The 21,049-nt window shown below is 39.1% G+C and overlaps 2 protein-coding genes across 4 annotated transcripts; one reads left to right on the top strand and one right to left on the bottom strand.

Moving 5' to 3' along the window:
• Nucleotides 1-882: 882 nt before the first annotated feature.
• On the bottom strand, nt 883-4,169 carry LOC121889064 (high affinity immunoglobulin gamma Fc receptor I-like). The gene is made up of 5 exons (XM_042400753.1): nt 4,139-4,169; nt 2,769-3,038; nt 2,451-2,690; nt 1,334-1,516; nt 883-1,121 (listed from the first exon to the last, which is right to left on the bottom strand). The coding sequence occupies exons 1-5, from the start codon at nt 4,167-4,169 to the stop codon at nt 1,012-1,014; spliced, it is 834 nt and encodes a 277-aa protein (XP_042256687.1). The 3' UTR covers nt 883-1,011.
• Nucleotides 4,170-13,039: 8,870 nt separating this feature from the next.
• LOC121889772 (hyaluronan and proteoglycan link protein 4-like) lies at nt 13,040-20,681 on the top strand. 3 transcript variants are annotated; one of them, XM_042402004.1, is made up of 4 exons: nt 13,040-13,158; nt 16,935-17,252; nt 19,111-19,181; nt 19,702-20,681. In XM_042402004.1, the coding sequence occupies exons 1-4, from the start codon at nt 13,086-13,088 to the stop codon at nt 19,741-19,743; spliced, it is 504 nt and encodes a 167-aa protein (XP_042257938.1). In that variant the 5' UTR covers nt 13,040-13,085; the 3' UTR covers nt 19,744-20,681. The 3 variants fall into 3 exon arrangements, with proteins under 3 accessions (XP_042257938.1, XP_042257939.1, XP_042257936.1); XM_042402005.1 differs by having other exon boundaries at nt 19,114-19,181; XM_042402002.1 differs by lacking the exon at nt 19,111-19,181.
• Nucleotides 20,682-21,049: the final 368 nt, after the last annotated feature.

Raw genomic sequence — 21,049 nt, forward strand, 5'->3', positions numbered from 1 at the left:
AGGGTCCTGCCCACTTATGAGACAAAGATGTCAAAGAGATTTCTTGGAAGAACTGCGAGAAAACCACACAAACCAAAACCACACAAAGTGTTTGTCTCATTTGTGAAGTGCTAAACACAAATAGGTCAACTTCAGCCTGATGTGTTAAAAACGTCCACGTTAAAAATGTTCTCACATCAAAAATTCACTTTCACTTTCTCACTTTGGGGATCTATCAAAAATAGAGGTATATCACACACAGAGTTTTTTTGTTATTTAAGAAGATGTTGCATTGACTTACATTACAAACTTTAACGTTTAACAAAAACAAAATCTGAACCCTTGAATGTCATGATTACAGAACACATTTCTGTCACAGTGTGTGTAATTTAATATAAAATGACTATAAAGTCGCAGTAGATCAGTCTGGTAATAAACCGCAGTTGTGGTGGCCTAGTTTTCGTCTCACTCTGCCTTCATCAAATCACAACAAGAAAAGCTGTCTGACTGCTCTGTAGAACAATAACTCCAAATTAAATATACTGTGGTATATGGTCTAATACGTGGTTTGAACATGTGAAAGACACATAGACACATTTCTAATCTGGAACTTTGTTAAGGTTAGAGAAACATGCAGTGTGAGCTAAAGTTACTACTTCCTTAAAGTTAGGCCACCTTTGTCATCACGGCTACAATAATAACCACAGGGTTAAGGTTAGGGGACAATTGTAGTTATGCATAGATGCATCTGTCACTCAAACATTATGACCTGTTCTGTGGTTTTTCTTGGGAAGGTTTTCATTTACTCTGTAGTCACTCCAGCACAGATGAGCCATCAGGCATAAATACTGAAATAATTAAAAAAAACTTTATTCATAATATTCAAAGTTGCAAAGATGGATGTTTCTGGCAGTAAAGTAACAGAACAAACTTAAAGCAGTAACTTTATATTTTAAATGTTCAGCTTTTCAGCTTCTGTTCTAGTTCTCATGTTCACTACTGTCACTGTAAACTGTCTCTGATGTTTTCAGCTCAGAAGTGATGCTCAGTGGTGACCACCATGATGTCATCAAACTCCTCAGCCAATCCCTCCTCAGCCTGGGTGGGTGGGGGTGTTGCCATGGAGACAGGTAGGTCATTTCCTGATGTATGAGGAGTAAGTGATAAAATTTAGAAACATTTTCCAGAACACAACAGAGGAAAAGGTCTGTTGTAAATAACACGTAAAAAACACCATGTAACTGATAGAGATACTGTGCAACACATGATTGATTGATTGATTGACTGATTGATTGATTGATTGATTGATAGTTGCTGATTGTCTGTAAGGTGAGTGAATGATTCAGAGTGTTACCTGTGGACCTGTGTCGATATAAAGACACCATGATGAGCGTGGAGATGAAGTACGGACAGAACACCACTAGGTAGCAGACCAGTCTGAACACAAGCTGGAGGGAAGCTGAGGCAGGGGGCGGTGCTACAGATACAGGGGGCAGGGTTGCTGAGATATGGGGTGGGGCTTTGGTTGTAGGTTTCCCTACAGAGAGAAACACACCTGGTCAGGGGAACATGTGGATGAAATTAGGCTGTGGTCGATTAGCCTTTTTGAAAGCCTAACCAAGGGTTGATCACTGCAGGTATTTAATAATCCTTCTTCTGTAGCTCAACCAGGAAACACCGTCAATTAACATTAATTAATATTACATCCTTACGGTCCTGTTGTCATGTCTGGAAATTTGACTAATAAATGAAGTTACACTGCTTTCCACTTTTTCTTTCTCTGTACAGTATTTTCCTGTTGAGCTGCAGTGGACGGATCATAACAAAATTGAATTTGGCACTAAAACAACTATAACATTTCTTGAGTTTATTAAATACTTGCAGGGATCACCCACATTAAGAGAGAAGCTGTGCGCATTTACCCACCAGGCACAGCAGTGTAACTTCATTATTTAAATCACCAGACAAGCCGTTTCTTCACACGAAAAACAGCAACTAAATAATGCATTGTATATTTGTTTATCCTGTTATCAAACGAGTTGACCACAGCTTTGGATGGAGGGTACATGGACCTGCAGCCTGTATCAACCATAACAACTTTAACACACAATCAAGTTAACATTTCAAGGTGTCTGGGTTTGTATATGGTGGTTCTTAAACTGTTACACATTTATATAGACTGCATGAAAGATGCACTTTTTGTAGTCCATCTTCAGAACATTGGAGTATCACCATGGCAGACCACATCAATAACATCCACTGTTGCATAATTCCGTAGCCCAGTGTAAGTGCAGTTGGATTCCCTCAGTGCCGCAGTTGTCTTTTCCTAAGTCCTTATGAATTCTCCTTCACATCTTTCGATGACCTCGGTGGAAAACGTCACGAGGTCAAGAAAAAGTGGTTAGGAAAAGACAATAGGAGGGACTTTTCGATTGCAGCCTAAGTGGTGAAATCAAAGGTAACTTCCTCACCTGTGACAGTGATCCAGCTGGATGGAGACTCTCCATGACTGCTGCTGTTACACTTGTAGAGGCCTTCATCAGACTTGGAAACATGGTGGATGGTCATGTGACTAGCAGGCTCAGTCCTAATGAGGGAGCCATCTTTATAGAAATCAGCTGGGAGGTTGGAGGTCTTTGTTTTACAGTGCAGAGTGACATCATCTCCCTCCATCACAGGGAGGACAGGACTCTGCAGGATCACTGATCCATCTGAACACAGAGACAAACTACAGCATTTCATCATTTACACTCAGCTTCATCAATACTAACTCCACAGTCTGATCTTACCAGTGATAGTGATGTTGATGCTGTTACTGGTTGTTCCTCTGGACTCACACCAGTAAACTCCACTGTCCAGTGGGTCAATATAGTTGATGATACAAGAAGAACTAACTATTTTACCCCAGTCAACTCCACACAAAGATCTGGATTCTTCAGTTATGTTCCTCCTCAGCATCCATCCAGCAGAAGTGTCGTCCTCCTCACAGCTCAAAGAGACAAACTCATTTTGAAACAGCTGAGAGCTGCTGGGACTCACAGTCAGAGAGGCTGTGAGGGCTGAAATGACAAGTGACACTTTGCATTTTTCTCAAAACCAAAAGTTGTGATAAACAGCATCCAGCCATTCTTCATGAGGTCAACAAAGGCAGAAATAGTAACAGACAACTATATCAACTACCTCTGCAGCAATTGACATATTTACCATTATTTTGAAAATATGGCCCCTGCAATGGCTAAAGGCTAAAGCTAAAAGTAATAATCCTCACTGGCTGATGATCCACGAGGATCATAAATAAACAGCATTGTTCTTGTGTTTCTGGCAGAGCTGGTTAGTAGTTTAACAACTGTATCTATCACAGCACTGTTCAGGTGTTTACTGCAGTTACTTGTACAAGCAATAAAGAGGTCAGATTTATGCTTTGTTTGTATTTTTAAACTATTTTTAAGGACGAGTATCCTGGGCCAACTTCCAAAAATCAAATACTGAAGACATGTTAGCATAAACCCTTCATCCAAAGGTGCTTTTTAGACCTGCACTTTTTAGTCTGGTTGAATCGGACTCTGGTTGATTTTCCTCCCTGATTCATTTGTGCAGATCTGAACACAAGAATTGTTCTTGGACCAAAACAACTAGCACAGAGACCCTTTAGAGAATGTGTTCTCTGTCCAGTCCAAAGCAAACTCTGGAGCAGTTTATTAATGTTGTATCTCGGTATCTCAGACATATATATTTTTTAGGAGGCACACCACAGCGTAGGCACTGTAACTACGCTGTGATGCCTCAATGCACAGCTACAAATCAAGCTTGATGGATAAACAAATTAATTTACTAAAGAGGTGAAGCCCCATGATGCCTAAAACCTGACTTGCAGACAAATGATGTTGAGATACGACCTTGTAAGCCTGTCAGACTTCCAGCTCTGTCCTCAGCTCTAACTTTCCTCTCAGGGTCTCTCAGACTGAATCAGTGGCTTTCTGATTGTGATGGAAGACGTTTACTAACCTTGGTTTGTTGTGCAGCACAGCAGTGAGCTCAGAACTAAAGAGAAATGACACTCAGGTTAGTTTGAGCATTAATGACTGGTCTGCTGTGGGAAGCAGCAGTGATCATCTCTCCACATTTACACATCAACACACATCCAGCAGATTGGACTCACCCAGCAGCCTCTGGACAGATGTTTCCTCCATTTTGAAGCTGTATGAAATGAGAACAGCAGCAGTTTGACTTCTTCCTCTTTGTATAGCAATACGTCAGAGTGTCTGTGTGGTTTTTCTCTGCAGCAGCTACGAAGAACACTTTGACATGCGAGCAGAAGAGATGAAGCCATAGACAGAACCACAGACCACACGGTACCAAAACACACAGAAACATCTTTATCCTTATTTTTATGTGATGTTATGAGTTTTAAAAACTGCCAAAGCTCTTCTAAATAATGTAAACCCAACATGAGAAGGAAAGAAAAAAAAACAAAATGACTGACAATGAGTTACTGGCCATTAAAGATGACCTGGTGAAATGGAATAAATCATTATTACTGCTCTTAATCAATGTAGATATCCCAACACATGGACTGGCCTTTCTGTCTGACTTCTATAAAGAATTGAAAGAAGCCACAAACAAAATCATTTATCGTGCAAAAAAAGCTTGACAGACTCTGCCCACCAACTTCCAACCTCTACTTCCTTTCACATCAGATTAAGTATGTCTGGCAATAAAAAGGGCACACAAAACCACCCCAGCTGAACATGAAAAACAATAACTCAAGAAATCCCAAATAAGGAGTTTTTCATTGACAAAAGTATCAAATAGTACATACAGTGGAAAGCAAATGATGTTATGTCATCTTCAGCCTTCACCCCAATCAGGCTCATCCCCATATTACATACAATAAGAAACTTTTTAAGAGAAGATGGGAGACAAATATTTAATGGTGGTCTGTTCATGACCGATTGCTGTCACGGTCAATATATATAACTGAAAGAAACCATGTGGGAGAAACTTAACTGCCCCACCTTTACATTCTAAGTTAAATCCACTGAAACCTAAAACTTTATCTTGTTGTCTATTTATTACAAGATAATACAAGAAAAGAAAAATATGGCTTTACAATGCAGTAAACAAAACCCTCCTCTTTCCTCTGTGTCTGTGGCTGTCAGTATTGTGGTTTCCACTCCAGCAATAGTTATGAGAAAGGTTGGGTAGATTCGCTTGTTTTGTTTTGGTAATTTAACTGACAAAGTCAGATGCTGCACCAAATCATGAAGTAAAAAAGACAAATAAAATCTAGAAGCTGAGCTGGAAATCCTGCATGATGCGTTCACCATTGTTTTATTACCTGAGGTGAAAGAATAGGCAGATCTTTTCACCAGAAAGATCCAAAATCTTTAATTGAAGCTGTCAGATTCATTAGAAAATGTTATTTATTTAATTTTTTGTCTTATTTTGTCTTATAACCGAAAGGCTATGTTTTCCTGTAGGTGGCACGGGGTTGGTTTAGAGGAAGAGAGATGGAGGTGGTTTTCTAGCTACATGTGTGACAGCCTCTCTCTGCATTAACCACAGAAATGTGGTGAGAAAGAGACATAAATACACCATGTGGCTGCATGCTATCAAACTGCACAGTGAGCAGAAAAATGTGATTCATTCTTGGACACTCTCAACCTTTACACTATGTAGGAATTGTGCACTCAGATATCCTTATAGTTTATAGTTTATAGTTTATTGTGCACAACTCCAACATAAAATTATTCGTCCAGTGACGTAACTCATATTAGAGTATGTATAATAATAGGGAAATAATCCTCCTTGTTGGACACACAAGAGAGGTCTATTAGAATTATGATTGTTATTAATTGTAATTATGATTTTGCGAGGGTATAGGTCTTTCAAGGTTAAGTGACTGAGATGCAAGCACAAGAAAACACAAACAAGTTCACTTTAGTTACATGTACATTTATTACTAATACTACAGTTACAAGTACTTAACACTACAACATTTTACAAACAAGACACAAGAGGGAAAGGGAAACTGGTATACAAGGCTATGGCTAGTGAAAGTTCGAAATGCATGATGCAGAGTTATGTATTGTGTAGTTGGTAGGAGAGACCTGATAAACAGATGAGATGACCGGAGAAGCAGTGAGTCAAATCAATGGTACAACAGCTTAGTTCAGAATTGCCAATTGAAATTACAAATCATGAAAGCACCAGGGTTTAAGCAAGTTGATGGAGGTTTTGTACGAATACTTGCTTGCTCTCTGGGGTGGCTTCTTGTGGAGAATGGAGTCTGTGGTGCTGAGGTGAGGAGCTGGAGTCTGGATCTGGTAGTGATGAGTGAGTCGGCCGGTCCAGACTTGAAAAGTTCCCATTGGGAGAGAGCTCCTGGTTTATGCTCTCGTGCTCTCCTAGGCTTGACCCTCAACTCATGACTCCAGATTCAGAAGATGCTCTGAGTCACATCTTCAGACTAGCAAACTGCAAGCTTTCCACCGGCATGGCAGAACAGAAAAGGCAAAACAACAGCAGCAAAACAGCAAGACAGCACAGAGTCTCAGATAAAACAGTTTTAAAGTTTCAGTCTGTCCACCCAGAAGGTGCATCCTAGCCAATCCCAGGGGTTGCAAAGTTCTGGGGGAGCAAAGTCAGTCCCCCCCTGTCCACAGACAGGCGGGAACAGTTCCTGAATATGGTTACTCCATTAAACAAAGAATTCGTAATTTAATAATTTCATGATTCCTAATTTTGTAATTTGGATAGTAGCTTTAGTGTTCTGACAGTGAAACCAGCAGAATGGTACAAAACATGATATGATGGGATTATGTTAGTGGTACATGTCTTGGCTTAAAGGCAATAGAATAAAAGTCTAACCAAAGTACATAACAACACACATACGATATACACACATATCAACATACAACAATAATTGTCTTTGGACAAAATCTAAAACTAATCCATGGGTTTTATAGTCCTCTGGTCTTTGGTCTGACTGCAAACGGCAGGGGTCCATGCCATTTGAGGATATGTGTATGTGTGTGTGTGTGTGTGTGTGTGTGTGTGTGTGTCACTGGAGAATGGCATATTGTGCAGCATGTCTTGTGCCTTATGCGGGTCTGCCTAGTGATCAGTTCTTGGGTTGGTCACTCAAGTCCTGAAAATCAAAATCCACAGTGAGGTTAAAGTTTGGTGCCACTTCGTCTCTGTGTGTGACTGGCTCTTAGGTGGGGATTGTTTGTCAAAATGGTGCTCTCAATTCACACTGGGGTATGAATTGGTCTTCCTATCTTGCTGGCTCTTGTAGCTTGAAAGATCAAAGATGGTTTGGGTCAGTGGTCTGGTTTAGTGACCATGCAGGAGATGGGGGTTCCTTATCTGATCATTTCTGTTTGCACAAGGTTGTTTAGATGGTCTGGTTCTGGCTCTCACTTTATGGGCCAGCATTCCTTGGGTGTTGAAGAAAGAGCTGGTCTGTTGTTTGAGGCTTGTGCTGTCTGCCTTTGAAACATGCAGGGACTTTATCCTGCAACTATGAGCCTGCTGACATCTGACTGCAGGTACAAGACACACCAAGGTTGTGCAAATATACCTATAATTCTGGGCACATCTTCAGTGATGTTCCTGGAATCATCGGGTCTTTCAACATCATACACCCTCCTCCAGGCAACCCAGCTTAGGCTGATTAGACCCAAGTTTGTGTCTAGATGGCAAACTAGCTACTCTGTCCCCATGGCCCTCCTCTCTTGAACAACAGCCACATGAGGCCCACTCTGCCAAGTCGCTGGTACTGCGGATGGCTCTTCTGCTCCTCTCTCCCTCAATGACAGCTTACTGAGCCAAGGGCTCTGGATAGAGATCGGGCTGCAAAGCCTCTGCACCCAACCTCTATTGGCAGACATCTTGCTGTCAAGCCATCTTGCTGACATTCTCATTCTTGGTGAGCTTTCTCTGGAATGCCCCTTCCTGGCGGTCCTTCCATGGTACTGTCAACTCCAGGAGCACGACTTGCTTTCTGGAATCAGACACCAGAACCACGTCAGGTCTTAAGATTGTAGTCACAATGTGCTGAGGCCAGTATTCCTGCTGTTGTTCTAACAGAAGGTCCTGGCTGCTCCCCGGCTCTGAAGAAGGTGATGGCTTGTTTTGAGGGGCAAGTCTTTTGGCCCACTCGACTCCAACCCTGATGGATTCTGCAGTGGTCTTCATGACCTGGTCATGCCCCCATCTGTACCGCCCCTCTCCCAGTGCCTTGGTGCAGCAGCTTAGGTAGTACTCGAAGGTTCCACGTTTTGAGCAAAGTGGACATCGATTGATCTGATTGGGCTTAGCCTTCTACAGCTCAGCCCAGGTCACTTTCTGCTCCATAGCATTGTCCCATCTGGTCCATGCTCCCTGATGGCTCATTGCCACTGTTCTGCAAGTCCTTTCCTCCTTTACCACTGGGGTCGGAAGAGATCCCAGTCCAGCTCTGCCTCGAATCACCACTCCCACCAGCCTTTTGTGATGGAGCCACAACTCTGCCTGCAGAACAGCTTCCTCTGCTCTCCACTTCCTCCCAGTCCTCACCTGAATTCCAACTTTGGGCACCTTCAGATCTCTTGACTTCTTTTTTCAACCAGTGGAGTAGCCCTGTCCTGGCAATCAGAAAGAATGCACGTTTAAGGTACTTCCACATTGACTTCACTTCTCAGACCAGGAGCTACACACTTGATTGTACTTAAATGGTTGTACAGGTGAAGGTAAAACTTTATTGATCCCAAGGAGGCTAGTTAGGAGCACGATATAGATTACTGAAAAATATATATGGTAAAAATAACAAATAAATTAGACTTAGGAAGCTATATACCTTAAGCAAACATAAATACATTCAAATTAAAGGTATATACAAACCAATAGTGCAGTTTTCTGATAGTCTAGATCAAAGTAACATAGTAGATAAAGAATATTTGAAATATACCTTTTAAAAAAAAGTTTTGTTCATACATAATATGTTATATATGCTTTTACTCCGTGGAGCAGTTTGTATAAGCTGTGATGGTATAATATATATTCCTATACTTGAGTGTTGATTAAAAGACCAGTGTGTAAGATTTAGTGGCCTCTAGTGGAACAGTCTTGGCAGAAATTGAATATAATATTCAAAAGTATGTTTTAATCAGTGTATAGTCACCTGAAAATAAGAATCATAGTGCTTTCATTACTTTAAAATGAGCCCTTTATATCGACAGAGTTAGCAGGTCCTCTTCCATGGAGCCCGCCATGTTGCACCGCCATATTTCTACAGTAGCCCAGAATAGACAAACCAAACACTGGCTCTACAGAGGGCTTTTTGCATTCTTTGTGAGCTTCGCGACCTCTGTAGGTTCTCCTACACCCTTGGAAGGGGTGGGGGGGGTGGGAGGGGGAGTATTCAGTTGGTTCAATCTGCAACCTCACTGCTAGATGCCACTAAATCCTACACACTTCTTGGTGGTTCTTTCAAGAGTTGGAAATTTGATAGCCTCTTTTTGCATAAAAGAAAGGCAAAAATCTTAAAGACATCCTAATCTCTTCAGATTTGAGAAGCTGCCCTAAAGTCCATGATAACCTGAATTATCCTTATTACTCATGCACTCGTTGCAACAACACAACCCGCACATAAGAGTTCAGACATCCCCATTCAGGACAGACCTTTAATGTACAGGGACAAATTACTTGTGCCACCAGTGGGGTGGTTTGTATGCTGAGCCCATTTAGCTTGATGTATGCATGAAAGACAAAACAACAATTGAAAATTCCAATTTCAGAGCACAAAAGCCCTATTAGGAGACAGGACATGAAGCCTTTTGGAAACATAAATTAAACACACTATCGCCACTGGGACTGAATGAAGAGCACTTGAGGTGTTTCCTTACAAGCTTAGTTTATTTGATACAGTTTGTTGAAAATTATATTGGAATTTGAGTTTTGGCTTGCTCTTTTGTCTGGATTGATGTGTTTAATTTAACCACCAGATGGCACCATAATGTGTAAAGCAAACATAGGTGACAATACATGTGACAGATGATGGCTTGATTACCAAATGATGTAATCATCCTACAGGATTTTTGGAGATATATAAAAAGTGGTTTTCAACCCAGTATTCCTGTTTGGCCGCTGATGAAGGCATAAGCTGAAGTGTTGTACATACACATATAATATATACATAGATATTCATTCACATATTATAGGTAATGTTACGTGTGGCGCGTAAGTGCATTATTGCACTACCTGTGGGGGTGTTTTTGTTTCTTTCTCTCTCGCAGAGCTGCATCATCTGTCCATTGTTTTGTTACAGCCTACCACTGTATTTTATGATCTCTGTCAGATGAACATGACAGTGTTCATGGCAACTTATATATTTACTTTTAATTCAAATCATAACATGGAATAATATGGCAAGAATGTATGGATGTCATACATTGCACACACACACACACACACACACACACACACACACACACACACACACACACACACATATCCTTTATATATTTTATTGTATGAAGCACTACAAATGGTTTGTATATTCCAGCTGTGTGTCATGCCTCTTTTATACATCATGGGTGCCGAAAAGACTTCCACAAAGGATACACCTGTGCATAGCTCCTCCAGCAAGCCTCCTCTCTCCTCCTGATGCATTTTAGGAATTGAGACATCCTTAAACATGACATGCTGAGATCGTTTTCCGGGTCATGGCAGGAGGATGGAGGAGAGAGGAGACGAGGAGGCACAAAATAGAGAAATGAGAAGAGCCTACTCTCCAGCGCACTTCCACCTCTCTAGCTGTCTTCCTTTGTAGGAGTGAAGCACCTGCAGCCAATTAACTATGAGAGAAAAGTGGGAGCTGAGGAGCAGTGTGGAGACACACACATGGAGTGTGTGGCCTTTGTATGACTGGAATCGGAGTGGTGATGGGGTGTGTGGAGGACCCAATCATGGACGGATTCATGCATGGATTAATGATCAGGCTTCCTGGGCTCTGGGGGTCCTTGAGTCAGAGCTGCTGTTGGAGGTTTTTTATTGGAAAGTCACAGAGCTTTGTTAAAAGTTTAAACAGTTAAAATCAGGCTGAACAGCCCTTAAACTGTAGAAAAATAGAGTCTGCATGCTTCATCTTGGCCTTCTTTGACAGTTCTTTGTAGTATTTGGGGGAGGAGTGTCAGTGTAGATCTGCTGTGGCAGGAAGCTTCAGCCATGAGTCAGATAGCCACTTTCTGAAACAGCAGCACCTGACAGTTCTGGCTCACCTGTAAGATGTCTGCATTGCAATTTCATATAATACTCTAAAATTGTTTTCTGTCTTTTGCGATGTTGTCTCATGTTTCAGAGTCTATGAGTGATGAATCAGATGAGTCTATTGCCAGTTGCCTTCAGACTGTACTGTACCTAAGTTCAGTTTTGAGGTACTTGTACTTTACTTGAGTATTTCCATGTGATGCTACTTTCTACATTTCAGAGGGAAATATTGTACTTTCTACTCCACTACATTTATTTGACAGCTTTAGTTACTTTTCAGATGAAGATTTGACACAATGGATAATATAACAAGCTTTTAAAATACAACACATTGTTAAAGATGAAACCAGTGGTTTCCAACCTTTTTGGCTTTTGACGTCTTACAAAAAGCAGTGTGTAGTCGGGGTCACATTTCACATGTCTATGAGTTGTTAACAGCTCCACCAAATAGTGATTTTTCCCTCTAAACTTCTCACATGCTTTCATTTCAATAAATGTTCCTCTCCCATTAATCATCTCATGACCCTTCAGATTTATCTGCTGACCCTTTGGAGGGGCCCCGACCCCTAGGTTGGGAACCACTGGACTAAACTAGCTAACTGTATATAAAGTAGTGTAAACTAGCTCCACCTCCAGCAGCTACAACAGTAACATGCTGCTCTAACACTGATGCTTCACTATTAATAATCTAATGATGTCATATATAATAATATATCAGTCAGAGGGACCAAACCACTACTTTTACTGCAATACTTTAACTACATCAAGCTCATAATACTTATGTACTTTTACTGCAATACTTTAACTACATCAGGCTCATAATACTTATGTACTTTTACTGCAATACTTTAACTACATCAAGCTCATAATACTTGTGTACTTTTACTGTAGGAGGGTTTTCAATGCAGGACTTCTACTTGTGATGGAGTATTTTTACATTGTTGTATTGGTACTTTTACTTCAGTGAAGGATCTGAGTACTTCTTCCACCACTGGTTCTGATTCTTTTACTTTTCTTTTCTAGAGATGGACTGAAAAGTTCATTAAACCAGGGTGAGCTTGCCAATCAAAAAACAAGGGTAACACTTTAAATTTCTTACAGTCGCTTTGAATGGCTCACAAGTGATTCATAATATATCAACAAATAATTAATTAATTATCTACTAATTAGATATGTTTACATTGCTGTATTGGTACTTTTACTGAAGGATCTGAGTACTTCTTCCACCACAGAGCTGGTCTTCTGCTGCTGGCATCACCAGCCTCAATGCCTCCTCCTATGAAGTGCTGGCTTCAATAAAGTGACTGAAGATCTTTCGCTTGATGCACACTGACGGATCTCAACAATCAGGTTCACATAGTCTCTAGATTAATAAAGGAAAATATCACAATTATCAATCAATTAGTGAAAGTCCCATCAGACTTTCTCCACAGGGTGGTAGCATAACATCACATATGATGTAGCTTATTAGACAGTAAAAACTTTTACAAGGAATGTGTGGATACAGCATTACAACAAAAATTTAAAATCTTGTCACACGACTAAAATAGGATATCTATTTGGCCGTATGTTGTGTTAACTCAGCAAATTCATCAAAACATTGATTTCAATGTTTTTACAAGGCAGTGAACTCATGAAAGAGAGAGGGAGCAACAGCGTTGCTGAGGCCACGTTTGGAAACAATCCGCCATTAAATCGAGGAAATGGTGTAATGCTGTTACCTGGCTACCTGTGGATGCAGAGGTGTGCCAGTTTAGGTGCAGCCTCCCAACCAGGAAGTGATTTAAAGGGAAGTATCGGTGTTTTCAGATAGACTGGAATATTTTCAAGCAGCTGAAGGAGACGGACGCAGAATGTCTTTTTTTAGATATGGACTTATTTGGGCGGCATGCCTGCAGATGCTGGACCCTGTGTATTCTCCGAAAGGTGAGTTTAAAAACATCTGGGGGGTCTCTGCTGTGACTGCAATGTGGTGTAGCAAAGCTGTGAACGCGTCTGGTTTATGTGAGGGAAGGATTTGTGGTTGGAGTTTAAGCAGCCAGATGATCAGTTAAACCTGCTTTCTGGAATAGACACGGTCCACGGTTTATGCGCTCTTTTCTCTGTTCTACACCGGGTCTATTTTTGCCTGAGAGCCTGAAATTCAACTGTGAATGTACACAAATTCATGTAAGTGTAGGAATTGACTTAAAAGGGATTCTTATTCACCTGGCTCACTGTTAACCGTGGTAATCACCATGGTTGCCATCGCACGGCTAACTGCAGAAGATCAGATCCAAACCTGAGGACCTGTGTCATCGATACATGGATATGAAGTTAATTAATAAATGCTCATTCTCAGTCACCCAGTAGTAACAATATTGGACCAATAATAAAAGCCAGCATTTACTGATAAATCATTTTACTTAAAATAAAGAATTAATACCATTAATTAAGTTAATATTTTAAATGTATTTCTTATATTTTGTTCAGTTAAAATGAGCTTATATTTAAGATGTACTACGAAAACAAACAAAGCAGGTATGACTGCAATGACAATTTTCATGTTTTCATGTTTACTAGCGATTAGGGAGCCACATCACACAGATATGAATTCGGAAAGATGTAACACTACCATGAACAGTGCTGGATATCTGTCTTTCACAAGCAGCCAAACCCTGCCCGTTAACCGTCAGCTGACTATGCTCAGATTCAGTGGTCTGTGTGGTCTCTCAGTTGTTTTTGAGTCAAATCTTCGCACCGCTGCTCTGACGCTCACTCTGCTGAACTCTGAGATATAAGTATTTAATGTAAATGTTTGATTGTTTTGTGACTCATGCAGTTAAAAGCGTTTGATTTTGATGCAGCTTTTCTTTTTGTTTTATGTGCTCCTTTTATGGTAACATTGTGGGAATTGAGAAAAATTGCAAGCAAAGGAACTTAATGTGTTTTTGTAATAGATGTATTAGTTATTTCATTCTCAAATTCAAATTCTGCTCTTCACAACAAACCTGAATACCAGAAATTAAATTCTTCCTTTCTACAACAATCAGTTGATTGCTATGGTATTAGCCAAATTATTATTAAATTACAGTCATTGTCTGAAGTTACACAAATATTAAAATGGGAGTTATTGAAATATTAATGTCAAAGTTTCTAAATATGATTTGTGAAACTGCATTCAAAAGATCAAAACATAGCTTATGTTGATAATATAAAAGATTTGAATGATATATTAAATATACCTTTACCAAACAATGAAGATAAAGAGAGGTTAGACTCATTAAAGGAAAAATTTAATCTTTTTTTCCAGACAAAAGTGAAAGGAGCTTTCATGAAGAAAGAAATTCTTTCTTTTTTTATCTTGAGAAAAGACATGGTGAGGCAAGGAAAAGTTCTGCATTATATATTGATAACAGTCTTTCTAAGAATTAATTTTCTTTATTTTTGATGCTTTACAATATTTTGGGTTTAAAGAGAACTTTAGGAATATCATAAATACACTCTATACTAACACTAATAGTTGTGTAATTACTGTGGGATTAAACAAGGGTATGTTGATCAGAAAACGTATGCAGCTATTGACTCACTCTTATTCATTTGTTTGGAAACAAAATGTAAAGCAGAGGGAAAACAGACAATATTCAGAGAGTTGTTTTAATGGTTTAGATTTTCAAACTATTAATAGTATATTTAAGATTAATCGGCTAAAAAATTGTTTAGTTCATAATAATTCCCCTTGGTTTTTTATTCCCAACCTTGTGTTTGATTAGTGTGGGTGGATTAAGGTTCTTCTTTCCTGTAATTTTATTTCAGGTAATTTACCTGTTAAACTTGCTGACTTACATAAACAAGCCCCTGACACATGGAAGATTGCTTTCAAGCATAACTTCTATCCACACATATTTATCTTATGGAACAATTAACATACAAAAATAAGACCCCATTTTTTAAGGACTGGTATGACCAAGGTATTGTATTTATTTCTGAACTTCTAAATGACACGGAGGACCTAGCTACCTATGAAGAATTCATAAATATAAAATATGATTATAATATAAATTATATGAACCTTTCTTAAGAGTGACTGTAGCTTGGTGGAAAAGTTCTCAAAGAATGTTCTTGTAATAATGTTCATACCAGAAGTGTTCTTCAAAGTGTTGAATTCAAAGTCAGTGTCCCAGTCAGTCAGACTCCTTTAATAATTGGAAAGTGATGTTTTCTCACATTAACAGGAATGTTTGGACTGAATTTAATATATTTTTTGTCCTCAATAAAGTGAAAGAAATTCATATTAATAGCTGTACTATTCAAGTAACTTTGAATCAAATTTCCTTATTAATCTGGGAGACTCATAAGGTCTTGGTCCCTATTACAGAAAGTATGGTCTTTTTGTTGAATGTAGAGTCTAACAACAATGAAGTTAAATGTGCGATGTATGACATTCAGCCCCACTAGACACACTAGAGCACCAGCATCTCAGATCAAATCAAATGTGTGCATTGTTTACTTAATAAAGTTGGAGGGAAGAAAAAGCAGCCCGTGACACATGGCACAATCAAACTGTCAAACTTGGCAGAGCTGATCAAATATGCATAATGATTCTGTTACTATATTGTCTATTTCTTGCCACACATGTTTTCAGGAACATATTTCAGTGGACTGTTAAGCTGTAATATGTGAACATTTGTGAAGCAGTCGCTATCTTGGAAACAGACATGGAGGACACAGAGGGACTCACATGCGGTAACATGCACAAGCGGCTAGACCAGCTTCCAAAACACAGAACAGAGAAGCTTGGATCACAACACATACAGAGGGAGTGTGACTTCATTCTTTGCTCAGGACACCATTACTCAACTATATCTTTACATAGCAAATATTGGTTTGCTGTCATCTAGTGAGGCTCAATGTCATTTATTGCACCTTTAAATATACTGTATAAACTTACCAGCAAACATTTTACCAAGTTACACTGAAAACTTTTTAATACTTTTTCAATATAATATAGAATGCATTTTAATACCATTTTACCATCATACAATCCAAAGTATGATGTAAAACCAGCAGGGACGATCTGACCTACAATTTTTTTTCCCAGTACTTTCCCAGCTGTATATAACAATAATTTCTTATGATATCATTAATCTGAATAATGTGACCAGGAACTGGATAAACGACAGAAAAAGGATAGATGGATTAACTATGACAAATGATGAATGTAAGTTTCCTCTAATCTCTCCTCTTGTCCATGGTGAGTGGATGAACTTCCTGTAGCTGCATTAGTGACAATGTTTACTGCAGGTCTGATGATGTTGACTGAAACTCTTCCTGCAGCTCAATACACTCACACACCATCTCACTGTTGTTTAAAAACCTGAAAACACACACACAAAAACCTAACGTTACTGTCTACAGCAGGAACACATCCAAAACAAATTATGGATCAAATAAAAGTTTGGTCCACCCACGTGTTTTCATCAAAATAATGTGATCGGAAATGTCTATTAATGGCATCTGTAACACATAAACTTGGGATTCAGATGGTAAAATGAGTTTCATTTGAAAGGGGTTTGTGTACAAACAAAGGGGAGTATTAGTCCAAGTGCTGACTGTGGAGTTGTCTGATTTTTAACTGCTCAAAATGAAAACATTTCTTGACTGACTTTTTGTTTCTGCTTTTCTCTGTATCTTTTCCACCTGTTTTTGATGGCACCAACCAGTACATGTGAAACCAGGAAAGGATGTTACTCTTCCTTGTCAGGGTCACAATCCCATCGAGCTCTTAAAGTGGACCAAACAAGATCTGTATATGTATGTCTTCTTCCACCGAGACAACCGCTCATATGAAATCTACCAGAATCTATCTTTTCGTGGTCGAGTGCAGCTGAGAGATCCAGAGATGAAGGACGGAGACGTGTCAATAATTATAAGAAACGTGACCATCAACGACACTGGAAGATATGAATGTTCTACTGCAGAGAAAAATATTGGAACCACACCTAAGCTCAATCACATCGTTGACCTGAAAGTTGACTCAGGTGAGTTTGAAGTGCAGTTGTTTCATCACAGATCAGGTGTTTGTGTTTATAAAAGTGTTGATGAGACTGTATAGAAAACAGGTGTTATGAGTGATGTGATCAGAGTTCAGTAGATAATGTCTGACATGAGTGTTGGGACTCAGTTAGGAGCAGGTTTGGTTATTTAATAACCAATAGCAATAACCTAAACAGCTCAGAGAATTACAGACCTATAGCTTTAGCCAGCATTCTATCCAAAGTGCTGGCGAGAACTCTTCTAAATAGGCTGAAACAGTACATCCTGACTTCTGACAACCAGTTTGGCTTTAAACGAAAACATGGCACTGATATGTTCATTTTTGCTTTAAAGGAGATTTTAGATAAATATACTAGGCAAAATTCCACAATTTTTATGTGTCTTTGACCGCCTAGTTACCAATTCTATCATTGACCACCTCATGTACGCACATGACTTGTTTATTTTCTGTCCATGTAGTGCTGGTCTTCAACAGTTATTGAGGGTATGTTCACAATATGATATAGATTTTGACATCAAATATAATGCAACTAAGAGTAATATTATTATAGTCAGAAGTAGAGAAGACAGAAAATTGGTATTTCCTGATTTCTTCCTGTCTGGCATTGCCCTTAATGAGTGTAATGAGGCTAAATATTTGGGCCATTATATAACTAATGATTTATCAGATGACAGGGACATTTACAGACAGTGTCAAAAGTTGTACGCGTAAGCAAACATGTTGGCTCATAAATTTAGTATGTGTTCAGTGACTGTGAAGATCTCTCTTTTTAAAGCTTTTTGTATTGCTATACATGGCCCACCTGTGGCAGTGCTACAGAAAAGGCAGCATGCAGAGACTCACAGTGACTTATAATGACAGTATAAGGCTGCTGCTTAAAGTTCCAAGAAACTGCAGCACAAGCCAAATATTTGTTAATGTTGGAGTACCTACCTGCTCTGCTGTTATACATAATCTTATATATAGATGTATGTGCAGGTTATGTGATTCCGCCAACAGTGTTGTTTCAGCTTTGTCCAACTCTGAACTGAGTTCCGTCAGGTTCTTATCTAGACTGTGGAACTGTGGCATTATTACCTAAATGCAAATGCCTGATTATTGTGGAATGCCTTGTTTGTTTGTTTTTTGTAGTTGTGTTTTTTGAGATTGTTTATTAATTTATTCTTTTTTGTTTGTTTGTTTGTTTGGTTGGTTGGTTGGTTTTGTTTTATACTTTATTCTATATATTTTATTGTGCTATGGACCCTCCATGAGTTGTGTCCTTAATAAAGTTTGAATTGAATTGAATTGAATTGAAATGGAATAATTATTAATTATTAAAAATCAATAAAATTATTAATATGAATTAATAATTACAGGGCACCGGGGGAGATCAGGGACCAATAACCAAACAATGAAAACAGTCTCAAAAAGGGGTGTTCACTCTAAAAATGTCAATATCTGAGAGACATTAACATTTATAAGGTGAACAATGAAGGTTTGAGTCCAAGCACTGAGTCTCAGCCTTTACCACAATGTGTATACAAATAATAACAAAAAAAATCTTAAAGGTATAACAGAGTTTATTAATGTTAGCAATATCAATTAACAATTACCAAGTTTTCTGCTCACCACATGTATGTGTGCGTGTGTATGTGCATGGTTAGTAAAAGGAGAAAGGAGGTGGAAGCACCAAAGAACAAAAGATCTCAGTGATCATGAGGAGAAGTGGCACTTGCTTTTATTTACACAGAGACACAGTGTGTGAATGTCTTTATTCGCCGGCCGCAGTCTGATTTCAGCCGGTTCCTCAGCTCGGATGCTGACAGAACTGTCCTCTCCCTCTGTTGGCTGGTTCACAGCAGCTGATCCTCAGCAGTGTTGCGGAGGAAACAGCCGAGTCGACTCAATTAAAGATGAGCGGGGATCAGAGGTTATTGTTTGTCTTTCTTCTGCAGGAAAGGGTGAGAGCACTGGGTTGCACAGTGGTCTTCTTCAGATCTGGTAATGTGCTTGGTTGAACACAAAGAAAATCTCTACCCATCCAATGAGGTTGAAATTGTGTGGCCTTGTAACAGTCACTTATGTACGGTAGTTACTTCATTACGTTAGCTGGGTGACCAGCTGGAAGCACAGTTAAGGGAGTTTCTCCAGTGTTTATACTGACATCACGGCCAGGGATGGGTAATCCCTGTGATTTGCTGTGGGTCTCGTCCAATGGGAGCTGAAAGTTTGGCTGGGTGTAAGTTGAGCATAGCATGATGGGAGTTGAAGTCTGTTTGGAATCCTTTTGTTTGACTTGGCACCTTTGTTATCAGACTTTGAAACTGTGCAGGCCTGCTTTTGTCACCTGCATGTGGTCTAAGGCCCAACATTAGTTTGAAGAGTTTTTCAGTCATCATCTACCTGACAGCTGATACCTCACACCTGTTTCTGCTCTGTTGATCACACAGATGGAAACCCCCGGACTGAAGGAGACAAGAATGAAAACTTGACTGTTGGACTGGCTGTGGTTGCAGGTTTGATTGTTGTTGCTCTTGGTTCTCTTTTGATCTTCAAAACATGGCCAAGGAAATATTTTCACCTCTCTTCAGCTAAGAAATCAGGTGACCAACAGGATGTCTGAAATATGAATAGCAAATGTAAAATAGATGATGTGTACACTTTTATCTAAAGTTCTTCCTGTAACAGCAGTAGACAAATCAGTGAACCTTGATTCACTATCCAGCACTGAAAATACTTATAGAAATACCAGTGAAAATAAAACATTACTTATTAAAAATCTAAATCTAAAAGTGAGAGCTGGAATGTGGTTAAATCACGATGGTATGGTCCAATAGTAACAGCAATGATATTATTTCAGTCTTTGTGGAATTGATAGCTTATCTAGGTGGAGCTTTTAGTGTTCAGATGATCCTGAGAGCTGTTTTGTCACTCATATCCAAATGAAGGAGCATCAGATCAGAAAACACTTCTATGTGTTGTTCTGGACTTCATGGACCAACAATGTATTTTGCCATTTTGTTTTTTTTGTGTTTTTGCTGATGTTATTTTTACTGTCTGTGAAGTTATTGAATGACCTGAAAATAGGAGCAGCTGTACAAACCAATTCAGTTCATTACAACAGCTACAATGCTCTTTATAAAGACATTTTAATGTATTTGTAATTATATTTAAATACTTCATGCTTTAACTGATGTTGTGTCACAGAGGAGTTGATGGAAGTCTTTGGTCCTTTTGGAGGCTGTAGTCAGTGGTGGTGCAACAGACTGCATTACAGCAGGGAATGTGTCTGTGATGAACTCATGTTACTCAGGTTACATTAAGATTTGTTGTTTATGAAGCTTTTATTACTGAACTGTGATGATTTGTACACATGTATGCTGCACAGCTCTTTGAACTGCTCATATAAATGTAAATGTGTAATGCAAAAGCAAATATATATGAATGAAATGTATTTTTGAAATCAAATTAAATCAATCTTCTAATCAATTAAATTTAAAGCATCAGTGTAAGATTTGCTGGAGGGTGGGTGTTTCTCTCTGTAGAAGTGAATTAAAATGTTGTTTAAGCAGCTGCCACCACCAGAGCACAGGTCTACACCTCAAACACCAGCTCCTCACAGTGCAGCCGGCTGTAGAACCTGCTATTCCAAAGGCAAGGCAAGGCAAGTTTATTTGTATAGCACATTTCAACAACAAGGCAATTCAAAGTGCTTTACATAGAGAATAAAAGGCATTAAAACAGAATATAAAAGCAACACAAGTAAAAAGACATATAAAAACAATTAAACAGTGTTAA

Source organism: Thunnus maccoyii, chromosome 22 (assembly GCF_910596095.1).
Source record: "Thunnus maccoyii chromosome 22, fThuMac1.1, whole genome shotgun sequence".
In the NCBI taxonomy this organism is placed as follows: domain Eukaryota; kingdom Metazoa; phylum Chordata; class Actinopteri; order Scombriformes; family Scombridae; genus Thunnus; species Thunnus maccoyii.

Coding starts and splice junctions, on each gene's coding strand:
- LOC121889772 (XM_042402002.1), top strand. CDS start 13,086: ATGTCTTTTTTTAGATATGGACTTATTTGGGCGGCATGCCTGCAGATG. Junction 13,159..16,934: donor CCCTGTGTATTCTCCGAAAG/GTGAGTTTAAAA, acceptor GGCACCAACCAG/TACATGTGAAACCAGGAAAG. Junction 17,253..19,701: donor TGACCTGAAAGTTGACTCAG/GTGAGTTTGAAG, acceptor TTGATCACACAG/ATGGAAACCCCCGGACTGAA.
- LOC121889064 (XM_042400753.1), bottom strand. CDS start 4,169: ATGGAGGAAACATCTGTCCAGAGGCTGCTGG. Junction 2,691..2,768: donor CATCAACATCACTATCACTG/GTAAGATCAGAC, acceptor CTCTGTGTTCAG/ATGGATCAGTGATCCTGCAG. Junction 1,517..2,450: donor CAGCTGGATCACTGTCACAG/GTGAGGAAGTTA, acceptor TTCTCTCTGTAG/GGAAACCTACAACCAAAGCC.